We start from the raw sequence: 13,084 nt of genomic DNA, 5'->3' as shown, positions 1-13,084 counted from the left end.
TTTTATATTATTTTTAATACTATTATTATTACATCAAATACTTATTATTATAAATTTATCGAAAAACGTAATAAAGGACAAACTAAAAATATAATATCCTCATCATCCTCCATAGCTAGCAACAAGGGAAACTAGAAAATATGAAATTCTACTAAACAATAAGGATTATAGGAGGAGAAAAGATAATATTTTTTTTGTGCAAAACTATAGCAAATGTGGTCTCTATATATAGAGGAAGAAAAATTATGAATTTTGGTATAAATTTTATAATTTTTTAATATAATATATTAAAAATATATTAATTATTAAAAATAATAATATCAGCCAATGAAATTGTGCCATTTGGCACAATTTCATTGGCTGAGGGGTGAAAGAGGTGGAGAGACCTCTCGGTCGGTTGGAAGAGAGAAACGGACCTAGGTCCAAGAGAGAGAGACTCTTGTGTCAATTAATTTTTTTTTTTAATTGAATTTCTGACGTGGAGGTCGACCCTCCCACGCCGATAAACTTAGTCTTAGTAAAGTATTTTTTTTTTTTTTTTTATTTAAAAAAAAAAAGTATTTTTTATTTATCATTGCATTTGTAAAATTAGATACTACTATAAATAGAGGGAATGGTGGCTCTGACGCAAAGAAAGGGAACGGACATTGGGGTTTTTGATTTTTCGGAAGATGTGGATTTATTGAAATCCAATAAGTGCAAGATTGTTGGTTCTGATACATTTGAGCGAAGTTCATCTCGGGATTTGGGGATTCCACAATCAAGAAAGCATGGGAGGAATGGGCTGAGTATGAATCTTGCTGAAGTTTGTATAAAGTCACAGAAGAAGGGCAGGTTAAAAAACAGGGCTTTAGAGAAGAAAAAGAAGAAGAGGGAATCAAGGGAGTTGGGCCAAGGTTATACAGGACTTACTGCTACATCCATGGAGATTCAAGAGTTCACTGACACAACAGAGCATATTGATGAGTTTGTGGAGACAACATAGCATATTGATGAGTTTGTGGAGACAACAGAGCATATTGAAGAGGTGAACTCTGCATTAGATGGGTTAAAGAAGGGACAAGCACTGAGGATTCGCAGGGAAAGCCTTCTAACATTGTTATCAATTTGTGGAACATTAAAAAAGAGGCTGCTTTTATGGGATCATGGGTATTTATTTATAGTCTTACTATTTTGGTCATTGTCACCTTTACAAATATACATGTAATATAGTACATAGTTTTACTTTTCTCTTGGCCTAATTTTTATTGATGATTTGTTAGTTGAGGATGATTATACATGTGTCATTCAGTATTCAGAAAAAATGATGATTTATATTGATGATTTACTTTTTATTTATATTGATGATTTATTTTGGTCATTGTCACCTTTACAAATATACATGTAATATACTACATAGTTTTACTTTTCTCTTGGCCTAATTTTTTATTGATGATTTGTTAGTTGAGGATGATTATGATGTGTCATTCAGTATTCAGAAAAAATTATCCATATAAATATGGAAGTATTCGGTATTTCTGATTTCCTATGCAGATGCCAATCATTTCCTTGAGAATCAAGAACTCCAATTGATTTCGTAACTATACATGTATATTTCATCTGCAATAGCTATCATTTTTGGATCTTAATTTTTTCGGCCACTCATTTTCTTATGAAATGAAATGTTCTGACCCATGTATTTTTCTTTTTGAAAAATGATTCTGAATATGGAACTTCTTTGAATGGAAAATTATGTTATAATATATTCCATTTTGAATTTATATCCTGACATGGATGTTGGAGATGTAGACTGATGACTGAATGAGATATGGAACTTATGGTGAATCTATTGAATGTTTTATGCCGCATTTGTTGGCCCCCACACATGTTGTCAGAAAGTTTATGCTTCTTGAACAAGGAACAAACACATGCGTATTTGTAATTTCAGTTGAGGATAAGAGGCTGAATCGGTTGAGAATAATACGGTGCTTGTAAATTTAGGTGCTAGTCTGTTGGATACCCAGTTGAAGGAGATATGTGTTTAGAGTTCGGAGTATTTTATACTGTTTGGAAGTTAATTGTTGATATATATAGTAGTTGCTTCACTCTGTAACGGGCAAATCTTTTGTAGGATTGCCAGAAAAGTGATTGATACTATTCTTGGAATCAGTGTTGATGACACACCAAGCAATCTTGCTGCTGCTGCTCTGTTTTACCTATTGGCTTGTTATGTGAGTGATCTCAACCATGCATTATGTTTTGAAGATCATATTGCATCCTCTTCAGCTCCCTCATAAATGTAAATTTTAAATTTTCCCTTTTTCAGGGTCAAGATGAGCATCTTTTGTATTAACCAAGTAGCGTTCGATTTCTGGTAAAATTGTTGAAACCACTTTCATCTGCTGTTCCCAAAGAAAAGTCACAGCCTATTGGCAGCAAGCTTCTAGGCCTGTGCAAGAATGCTGGTTGCTCACAAAATTCAACCAAGGAAACAAGTTCCACCCCTACCGAGATTATGCTCATGGTTCGGGATATCCTTGTTAATTGCAAGGAAATCAAGCCAGTGGATAATATTGATGGAGAAAAGCAAGAGCCTTGCTTACAATTGAAAAAACTTGCTCGGCCAGTATTATTATTGAAGGTTTTGAAGGTTAGCTCTTTTAATACTATAATTGTTTTATTATCTATTTAACATAATTCCAGCGTAAAGCCTTTCTGTTTAATAGCAGTAATTATTTACATGCTATGATTCTGCTCCTAATGTGATGGAGATTGGCTGGTTGTTAGTTTTGAAGGTGATATATATTTCAGAGATCTTATCTGTGACATTTGATAATTGTGTGGTATTCAGCCCTCAGAATTAATTATCTCCTTATTTTCACTCTTCTTTTATTTTATGATACTCCTTATTAGTGTGTTTCTCATGCCTCCTTCGACCTTCTTCTGTATTGTAATTGTTTGGATTCATTCACCTCTTAACACCTCATTGTCAGGGTAGTGCATCTGTGAACTTCCTTTTATATTTCATATTTCTTTTATTTAAATATACCGTTGCCTTTTGACCTATTCTTTTGAGAAATAAATCCTTTGCTCAACCAACTAAATAAGTCTTTTTTGATATGAATGTTTTTACTTCTTTATTATAATCACCCTAATATTAGTTTTATTTGATTAATTCTTTCTCCTGTTTTTTTCTATATTCTTTGTTCTCAGACACTTCTAGAACTTTACAGAGAGCTAAGACCAACTTCAAAAAGAAACTCAGAGAGTTTGGGGGACTTGATGCAGTGTTTGAAGTGGCAAGGAAATGTCATTCTGTGTTGGAGGTGTGAGACCTGTATGTCTCTCTTTGTTTGATGTTATAACCTCAAGTATGTACTTTTGAACTATTTCCACACGGAGAAAATAATCATGGTAGCAATCATGATCAATGACACCAAGATTAGTAGAAATATGTACTTTGCAATACTGTAACTTGTGATTCATGGACCTATATGTCATATAGGAGCTACAGTTCTCCTGCGGCCTGTATTTTGTCATTTTTTGTATTATTCTTCTTGGGTCATGTGTAGTCTGATACATAACGCCATCTTGGTCTAGGATGAGCATTTCTCTTTGTTTTGGATATATATGTGTATATATATCGTGGTTGGTGATGACTTTGGATGTTATTAATCATATCCTTAATTATGCTGACGTGATATCTTCTTTGCGTCCTTTTGTTGAGATTATATAAAGTATGATAAACATTGCTCTGTGCTCTTTTGGTCTTCTATTAAGGTTATTTTTGCTGATGCTTACAAGTCGTGCAGGAATGGTTGGAGAGAAGTCCATCTTTTGCCCTGGAACCAAAAAGTATTTCTGGGCTAGAAAGTCTAGTGCTGCTTGTGAAATGTCTAAAAATCATGGAAAATGCTACATTCCTCAGCAATGATAATCAGGTATCAGGTTCTGTACTTCTCCTTGTGTCATACTTCAAACTTGTTATTTTTGTTTTAACTTTTTAAGTGAATTACTGTGGTGGTTTCCCCCTCACTACATTGTCTGAACTCCCTTCTCTAAAATGGATTATGAATTTCAGTGCCATTTGCTTGGGATGAAAGGAAGCATTGGTGGCCAACAAGCTCCACGCTCTTTCACAAAGCTCATTCTGAGTGTCATTAAAATTCTCTCAGGTACCTTGTGCAGGTTAGATGGCCATGTAATATAGTACATTAGATATTTCCATTTTGATATACCCTCTGTGGTAGTACGTCATAAAGTTTCTTTTCCTTACCTGGTTCTAGTTTCAACTACTATTATTTTGTTGATGAACTTGTCAGGCTATTTAGATGTACAACTAAGACTTCTTTTCTGTCATATGATAGATTTTTAATTGCTGTATAGGTGTTTCCTTGCTCCGAAGTATTTCTCATGGAAGCAATCTCTCAGGAGGGCATAGTAGCATGGAAAGTACTTCTCATGATAGCTTTGATCAGTGTGATCCACGCATGATATCTGGTCAGCCAAGGTCTACCTACTCAAGTGTGGAAGCCACTCAGGCGTCTTCACAAAAATGGAGAGTTAAATCTTCTCAGGCAGGATCAAGCAATGGAACATCTTGTAATTCAAATCATGCAACACATGTAAGCAGAGCTGATTCTGGAGTGGAATCTAGTACTCGAAACAGAAAGCCAAGGTTTGCCAACTCTGGAATTGCAGATCCTTCCGTATTTCATAACAATGATTCTGAACCCTCAAAGTGGGAATCACGAGATGTTAGCGCAGTTATGATTGGACATACAGATACAAGTGATTTTGTATCAGTAAGCCGACAAAAATCAAACAATGTGGAATATCATTATTCCCAGGAGACCTCTTGTTCTTCGGTTGGTGATGAAGATAAGTCCAACCTCTTGGCAGAATGTCTTCTCACGGCTATTAAGGTATTTGAATATTGTTGAATCAGTGAATTTTTTCTTCAGTTTCTGGTGACATGATATGATATATCTAACCGTGTCACTTAGCTCTTAGCTGATAATAATATTGATATGCTCTTCCCATTATATTATTTTAAAGACAATGTTGTTTGCTTCCTCTACATTTATGCTGATCTGATTGTTAGTATAAATCTTACTTGAACTTGATATGTCTCCCTGCATCAAACATTTTGGAGCTGTTGTGTGATGCATTGTCATCAAATTTTCAGGTTCTTATGAACTTATCAAATGACAACCCAGAGGGCTGTCGGCAAATTGCAAGCTGTGGGGGTTTAGAAATATTGTCCTCTCTGATTGCTGGTCACTTTCCAGCATTTAGCTTTCCTTTGCCACGGTCAAGTCGTGCAAGGAATGACAGTTTGCCATCTAAATCAAGCCTCACTATCTACCATTGCACCAATACACCTCTCACTGACCAAGAGCTTGATTTTCTTGTCGCCATATTCGGCTTGCTCGTGAATTTGCTGGAGAAGGATGGTGGTAACAGGTACGCTTTTTCAGTTACACCTTAGTTCTTTCTTAATAGATAAAAATTGCATCCACCTCACAACCTTTAGGTAACACTTTTTGTGACGTCATGCTATGTTGGCTTTGGATCCTAATTTACCTCGTAGAAATTGTTAATGAGGAAATCTACATTTTATTCTGTTGCAGATCTCGGCTTGCCGCTGTTAGTGTTTCACTACCCCGCCTAGTAGGTCTTGACTTGAAGAAGCAAAGCAATATGATTCCAATTCTGTGCTCAATCTTTTTGGCTAATCCAGGCACCGAGGATGCTGCCGGAGAGGGAAAATGTTTGTCCTGGGTGAGAAATTTGTTAAAGCTCACCTAATCCTCTATTTGAAAAACTTTCAATATGGTATTTAAGGGTAAATGTAAATGTAGAAGTAGAATTCATTTAAATATATGATATGATTGGACAAAATTATTCGGAATTCTGAAGATGAGCTAGTTTCTGCTACTCCTATTATTTTATTATTATACTCAATATGCACACCTTCATTCTGGGATATGGTCTGTGTACTCAATTTGACCCCTAGTGAGAGAGATGCCAATGAGATTTTGTATCTAAAGATTCGTGTATAGGTGTATACATTATACATAATGCAATTTTATTTGCTTTTTTTGTTGTAGGAGGATGAAGAATCCATATTACAAGCAGAGAAGGAAGCTGAAAAATGATTGTAGAAGCTTATGCTGCTATTCTTCTTGCTTTTCTTTCAATGGAAAGGTAGATATACTCTTGTGGGCTCACCCGTATATTTTCTGTAACCTCTTAGACTATTTTTCTCATTAACTATTTTTTATGCTTTACCAGCAAGAAAGTGCGCAACACCATTGCAGAATGCCTTCCTGGCCGCAACATGAGAATTCTTGTTCCGGTGCTGGAGAGATTTGTGGTATGTATTTCTTCATGAAACCTTCACAAAGTTGATTCATTGCATATGCATAATGCACATGCAATATTCTAGTCTATTCAGTTGCAAAAGATGATCTTCATCGAAGCATTGGAGCGTGCTACCTTTCCATTCGATGAGCCTTATTTCGGTAGGAATGCTCAGTGGTTTGTGGGATTTGCTGATAGGTTTCGTACTACAATCACATTTCACCTCATAAATTGTACACATGACAGTGTATTGACAAAGTAAAACACGATAAATAACAAATCGTAACATAGGGAAACCAAGGGGGTAAAATTGACTTGAAGCAGTGAAGTATCTCAGCTCTTTCACGAACACGAATATGAATCTAATGATCGATTATGTTCCATTTATTAGCTCATTGCCCTCGGTGTTGGTCTACATTGTGTTGCCTGAAGACCTGCATCACTTGACGAAATTATTCAGACCTTGTGCAGGAATTCCATCTGACGCTAAATGTGATCTCGCCGGAGACACATTCTACTGTTCTCAAAGTCATCGAATCATGTAAGATGCCATGAATGTAGCCAAAATATACCACCTAAGCTCATGAAGCACCACAGGTATTCTCATTGACCAGATTATTGCCAGTTCGAGCTTGATAGTAATACTCGAGTGCTTGAGCTTGCTCTTCGATTTTGTAAAAATTTTTCTAGTTTATGTTGTAATGAATTGATAATCAATATTAATTCATACTTAGTTTATAGTGTAAAATTTTGTTTTTCTTCGTTAGATACCTTTTGTATAACACAAATAACATATGCAGGACTTAATGAGGTTAAAGTTTGTAATACGGGCCAATATTTAGATCCAGATACTTATTTATGAAGTTTTTTCTCCTAATTTTGAAAGTTGCAAGATGTTAAAGAGCATACTACTATAAATGGCGACTAATTGCACTGTTTTAATCATGCACTATTTTGGTACAGCAACAGGATTCATCCGTATTTTATTTAGTGCAAGTAAATTTGTATATGAACCCAAGTGTAGAATGACTCATCATTGAAACGTGTCAAAAAGAGGGGTCCAGATTTAATTGACAAGTACCTGTAGCATGTAGACCATAAATTTATCAAGATTACACATTATTTCATTATTATTACATTCAGCTGGGCCTATCTCTCTTACCAAAAATTGGTAAGCCCAAACATTTGCAGAAGCGCCAATATTGATGGGCCAGGCCGACTGAGCCTGTCCACTTCAGTAATATCTAAGCATTTTCCAAAGTAAATGATAAGCACATTGGGTATACATATATACGGATTTTCACATAACAAAAGGTAACAATTTTTTACTCAATTATAATTCAACCACCGCAAAAGGAGTACTACAAATCATATGTTCCAAAGGGGTGGTTGTTTGTTATTCAAATTTGTGGTATAACTAGGAGGAGGTAGAATCTTATATGAGACCGTCTTATTATGGTATGGTTCAAAGCTTGCTTATACAATCATATAGATTCAAATCGATATTCAGTAATACTATATGGAGTTAAAATCAATTAGGTTGGACACAGATTGAGCAGCCAAACGTGTATTCATTTCATACTCAATTCACCTCTTACCTGCACTTGCATTAATTTAGGATGACTTGCCTAATCACTATAGGAGGCTACGCTAATTCTTCTTCGCACAATTTGTTGCAAGAAAGCGAAATGCGTTAAAGAATAGCACATGCATGGAAAACACACCACGAGACTGAAAGCTCCTAAAACTATCTCACACACTATTCATAAATGCCAAAGTTGGTGGTAGTTGCATTTCAATTTCAGATTTTTATTCTTATTCTCTGTGAGTTGCTTTTCTATTTTGATATAATAATAATACTCAAATTTTATACTATAAAAATAAGTCTCATTACACAAAGCCAAAAATGACAGTGTGCTAATATCTAAGGCCAAATGTCTTGGATTTCAGTCTATCGTGATACAACCTTTAAATTTATGTTTATTTGCCTTTTTGGAAAAAATGATAACTAACATGGATACTTATATTTTTACAAGCATTATCTGGGTAGAGTTTTATCTTGGAGGATTTTAAAGAGGCTACCTATACTCAGTATATTTCATATGGTATGTGAATGAGTTTTGATATTCAAATTCAAGTGTAATCATTAATGAAATCCTCAATGTTTGATGCCAAAAACGTACTCTTATTATCTATATAGAGCTTAGGTTAAGTCTCTCTTTCTCTCTCATAGTCTTATTTAGGGAAAAGGGAGTTGTATAGCAAACTCTAGCCTACAATACAACATAATTACATTTACCAAATTGCATAAGCAGATATGATAATGTAGGGCAAGAAATCAAGTGTTTGCATCTCTGGAAATGAACTAAACCACTCTTTATTCACATCCCCATTAAACAACTTTCCAAATTTTCAAATTTTTCCTATTCATTCAAATTCAAACAGTTTGTAATAAAAAAACTCAAAAACATATCCATCACTAACTCAAGAATGCAACAGCACAACATCATCTATCAACTGCGCTGAGAAATTTGCATTTTGCATTTCAAATTCAGACCAATACACACAACACAATAACCACCTATATATCATATGTAACAGATCTACAATTCCAGAAAAGAAAAAAAAAACTTTAGCTTCTCCAAACTACTGTCAATTCATATTGCCCCCCTCCCACAAACCTGGATTGAGATAATCCAAATACACCACCTAAAAAAATCTTTAACTTTAAAAAAAAAATCCAAACTTTTACTCAACACCACAACCAAACATGAGGTGTTGGATCACACTCCCCTTCTCAACCTCAAACCCCCTGCTCTGCTTGTTCCACAGATGCACCGCGAAGCTCTCGCTCCGTATCTGCCTAAGCTTAGCGAGCAGCCACTTGGAGTGGCTCAGGCTCTGCGGCCCTTCAAACAGGCCCCGGACCTTGCTCCAATCCACGGGGTAGAACGCCATCGGTGGCATCACCGTGAAGTTGTACCCCGGCCGTCCCCCAACCCTCGCCACCACCCTCGACACCAGGTAGGGCCCATTGTGGCCCCACTTGTTCCCATCGAAGGTGAGTGCAAATTCTTGGATGAATTTGAACACAAGTGGATGCCCCTCATCAAAGATCATCACTGCATTGTTCAATCTGGTCCAATTCCCTGATTCAAGATCAATAGCTTGAGCACCAATGACATTCCTCAAACCCCCAAAACTCTTCAAGATTATCACATCAGTGTCTAAGTAAATCCCACCAAATCTATACAGCAATCCAAGCCTAAGCAGATTGGAGAGATTCTGCCCTAATGCAACTTCACCAGGATCCACATTTCCCTGCATCAACTGGTTGTACCACACCTCTGCTGGAGTGCCCCTGAACAAGAATTCGAAACTGGGGGAAATTGGCATCAACCTAAAACCCTTTCTCAATAAGGGTTTCAAGATTTGCATCCCAATTGCTGAATCGAGTGAATTCGAGGCTATGATTAAGCACCCATTTGGATGCGTCTTGAACAAACTGGTGATGGCAAACATCTCCCTCTCCCCGAAGGACTCTGCCGATGAGATCCACGTCATGAAAAAGCGAGATTCGCAGGCTGAATTTGATGAATTCTTGTTGAAGAAGTTCCTCACTCGAACTTGAAAAGGCTTCACCTTTGCGAATTTCTGCCTTTTCCACCGCTTTGGGTGGAAGTCGTCGATTTCTTTAGCAAAATTAGGATTCTTGTGCAAAAGGGGCAAATGGGATTTGAGCTCCCGGGGGAAAGGCGGCTGCTTTGCGGAGAAGGAGATGGAGAAGAACCTTCTTGATTTAGCGGCAACATTTTCCGGTAAGAAGAGAGCGGGCTCCGGCGAGGTTTTGGGCGGGAAGGGGACTTTGGCGCAGAAAACGGAGGCGCTGTTGTAGGCTAAGAGGCAGAGAGAGAGAAGAGACACCAAAGCGTAGAAAGATTTCTTGGCTCTCTGCAAGTGGGAAAGAAGCTCAGACAAGAAAGTATCAGCGATTTTCTCAATTGTCATTTCTGAACAAGATATAGTTGCGGCTGCTATTATGAGCTCAAGAAGTAGAGAGAGAGGGAGTGGTTCTGAGGTGCAGAAGAATTCAAAGTGTGGTTGTTTGGTTTTTGGTGGTGATGAAGCTTTTTGGGAAGTGAAATTCCAGAAAGGAAAATGTTGTGTGCTAATTTTGGCTTTTGTATTTATATGATTTTCTTCCAAAACTGAATATGGTTATTCATCGCCGTACATTTCATAGAATAGACGAATACGATGATCGAGCACTAATTTTTATGTAGGACTGTCACACTAAGCGAATCATTTAATATTCTTTTTTGACTTAATTGAAAAATGCACTATGGAAATATTTTTCTCAGTATTGTTTTAAATGTATAAATATAATTTTGCTGGGCCAAATTTATTTCCAAGCGGAACACTGCAAATTTACCGTTCATTAGGGCATTGTTAACGCGTCGGGCCGGGCCGCAAATCGCGAGTCCCGGCCCGTCCTGCGCGTAAGAGGGGGGCGACTTGCGGCCTGGGCCGGTCCCGGGGCCGCGTTTGCGGCCTGGTGACGGTCATGGGGTCCGGCCCGGCCCTGCGTTAATCGGAGACGGGACGTGACGGAGCTGCAATTTTTGCCAAAAATTGGAAGAGGAAGAAGAGGGAGAGGGAGATGGGTGACGGAGCCCAATTTTCTGATTTCTTTTGCATTTGGAAGAGGAAGAAGAGGGAGGGGGAGAGGAAGAAGAGGGAGGAAGATGAAGAAGAGGGGCGGCGGATCCAATTTGCTAATTTTTAATTTTTTTGCATTTTTTATGTTATAATTTTTAGTTTTTTTGCATTTTTTATGTTATATTTTTTAGTTTTTTTGCATTTGTAATTTTTTCTAGGATTTGTAATTTCTTTTTTCGAATGAACAATTTATTTTCCCGGTTTGAATTGTTCAACGAATTACATTTACGAGTCAAATATGTTGAAGTTGTGAATAATGTCATTTATTAGTTGCGGCTCGGGTTGTGGCCTGCAGGGTTAGAGCAGTTGGGGCCTGGACCGCAACTGTAGAGGAATGATGACGTGGAGAGGACTTGGGGCCTGAAACCAGGCCGGGGTTATTGATGCTCTTAAGAATGGAATCTGTAATAACACCCCATGAATAAGTGTGTGTATCAACTACTCCATCAAGTAGTACAATGTTTGTATACTCGCAAAAGTACACCAAATATGGTACTCCCTCAGTCCTACTTAAGATGGTCACATTCTTGAGTGCCACGAGATTTTATGAAGTGTTGTTAGGTGGAATAAAGTAGAGAGGAAAAAAATAGTTGAATACTAGTATTTTAATGAGGAGAGAGGAGGTTATTTCCAAAATTGGAAAATGGTCATCTTAATTGGGCAAAACAAAAAAGGAAAGGTAACTCATCTTGAATGAAATGGAGGAAGTACTACCTAAAAGTATATTTGTATGTAAATTTAACATTGGTGAAAAATATAATAAAAAAAATTAAATCTTGAGGTGGGGAGGAAAATGGAAGTATATTTTCAGTCAGTGGAATTTTGCAGAGGGCGCTAAGAGCATCCACAATGGCTTTCGCCCAGCCATAGCCCAACCACAAACTCCTCCTGCCACATCATCAGCACTAAAAATCCTTCTGCCACATCATCAGGACAAGTAAATAGCACAGCAATAGCCTAGCCACATCACTCAAAATTATATAAGCTGAATAATTGACAATCACACAAAATACGGAATTAAATTGATGACACAGATACGGGAAAATCCAATAATTTTATTTAAATTAAAAAAAAAGTACATTTAAAAAAATTACATAATTAAAAAAAAAACTAAAGCCGTGCAGTCCTCCGCGCCCACAACTCTTCAATTAAATATGAGCATCCGTTTGGCGCATGTCGGCATGTGCTTGGAGGAGGCCGGCTTCATCGTGCGGGACCCCACTTCGTACGTTGGGGGCGGCCATGCAGTGGCTTGGACAAGCTTCATTATCGTCGTTGGCCCAACTAGTCAGTTGTACACCTTCATCTTCGACAATCATGTTGTGCATGATAACACAGACGTACATTATATCAGCAATGCAGTCGATATGCCACAAACGCGTTGGACCACTAATTGCCGCCCATCGAGACTGGAGCACACCAAATGCAGTCGATATGTCACAAACGCGTTGGACCCCTCTGCATCAGCCGATCAATCTCACGGTTCGTATATGCCTCTAACGCTTCGTTCATTCGACGTTCGTACTCCTCAGCATCCCCAACACTACCACCACTACTACCACCAACGTTGCTCATTTCCCGTTGTTGATCTTATACAGAAATTAAGATAGAGAGCGTACTCGTTAAAACAAGTGGTGCGAATGAAAATGACGTGCAAAGCGCATATATATAGTGTTTCGAAAATTAAAAAAAAAATCGTTCGCCGATCGCTCGCCGGTCCGGAGCCCACAATGGCGGCGAGCGCATCGCCCAGCGCTCGCCGATTTTTTCACCGAAATGGCGCTCGCCGGTTACAATGGTTCGGCGAGCGAACCGGCGAGCGCCGGAGATCAGCTAGCCGATCCGCTCGCCGCCATTGTGGATGCTCTAATGGATGGGGGACTGGGGGAGTTTATCCTCTCCATAAATACTTTCCATTTTAGTACTCGTAAAAAACTGGAGTATTTATTTTTGGCGTTTTGTGGAGGTTGGGCACTTGAGCTTATTTTAAATTTTTAAGTGTTTTTTATTTAAATCAAAA

At 37.8% G+C, this 13,084-nt stretch overlaps 1 protein-coding gene and 1 pseudogene across 1 annotated transcript; one reads left to right on the top strand and one right to left on the bottom strand.

Moving 5' to 3' along the window:
• The first annotated feature begins 613 nt into the window (after nucleotides 1-613).
• Nucleotides 614-7,093, top strand: LOC121803759 (annotated as a pseudogene).
• A 1,770-nt stretch (nucleotides 7,094-8,863) lies between these two features.
• Nucleotides 8,864-10,544, bottom strand: LOC121802222 (lactosylceramide 4-alpha-galactosyltransferase-like). Its single transcript, XM_042201840.1, has one exon. It carries the CDS (start codon nucleotides 10,351-10,353, stop codon nucleotides 9,094-9,096), a length of 1,260 nt encoding a protein of 419 aa, XP_042057774.1. The 5' UTR covers nucleotides 10,354-10,544; the 3' UTR covers nucleotides 8,864-9,093.
• Between the last annotated feature and the right edge of the window lie 2,540 nt (nucleotides 10,545-13,084).

This window comes from Salvia splendens, chromosome 5, assembly GCF_004379255.2.
Source record: "Salvia splendens isolate huo1 chromosome 5, SspV2, whole genome shotgun sequence".
Classification (NCBI taxonomy): Eukaryota; Viridiplantae; Streptophyta; class Magnoliopsida; order Lamiales; family Lamiaceae; genus Salvia; species Salvia splendens.
Note: the sequence above shows the minus strand (reverse complement) of the source record. Positions and strands in the feature narration are given on the sequence as shown.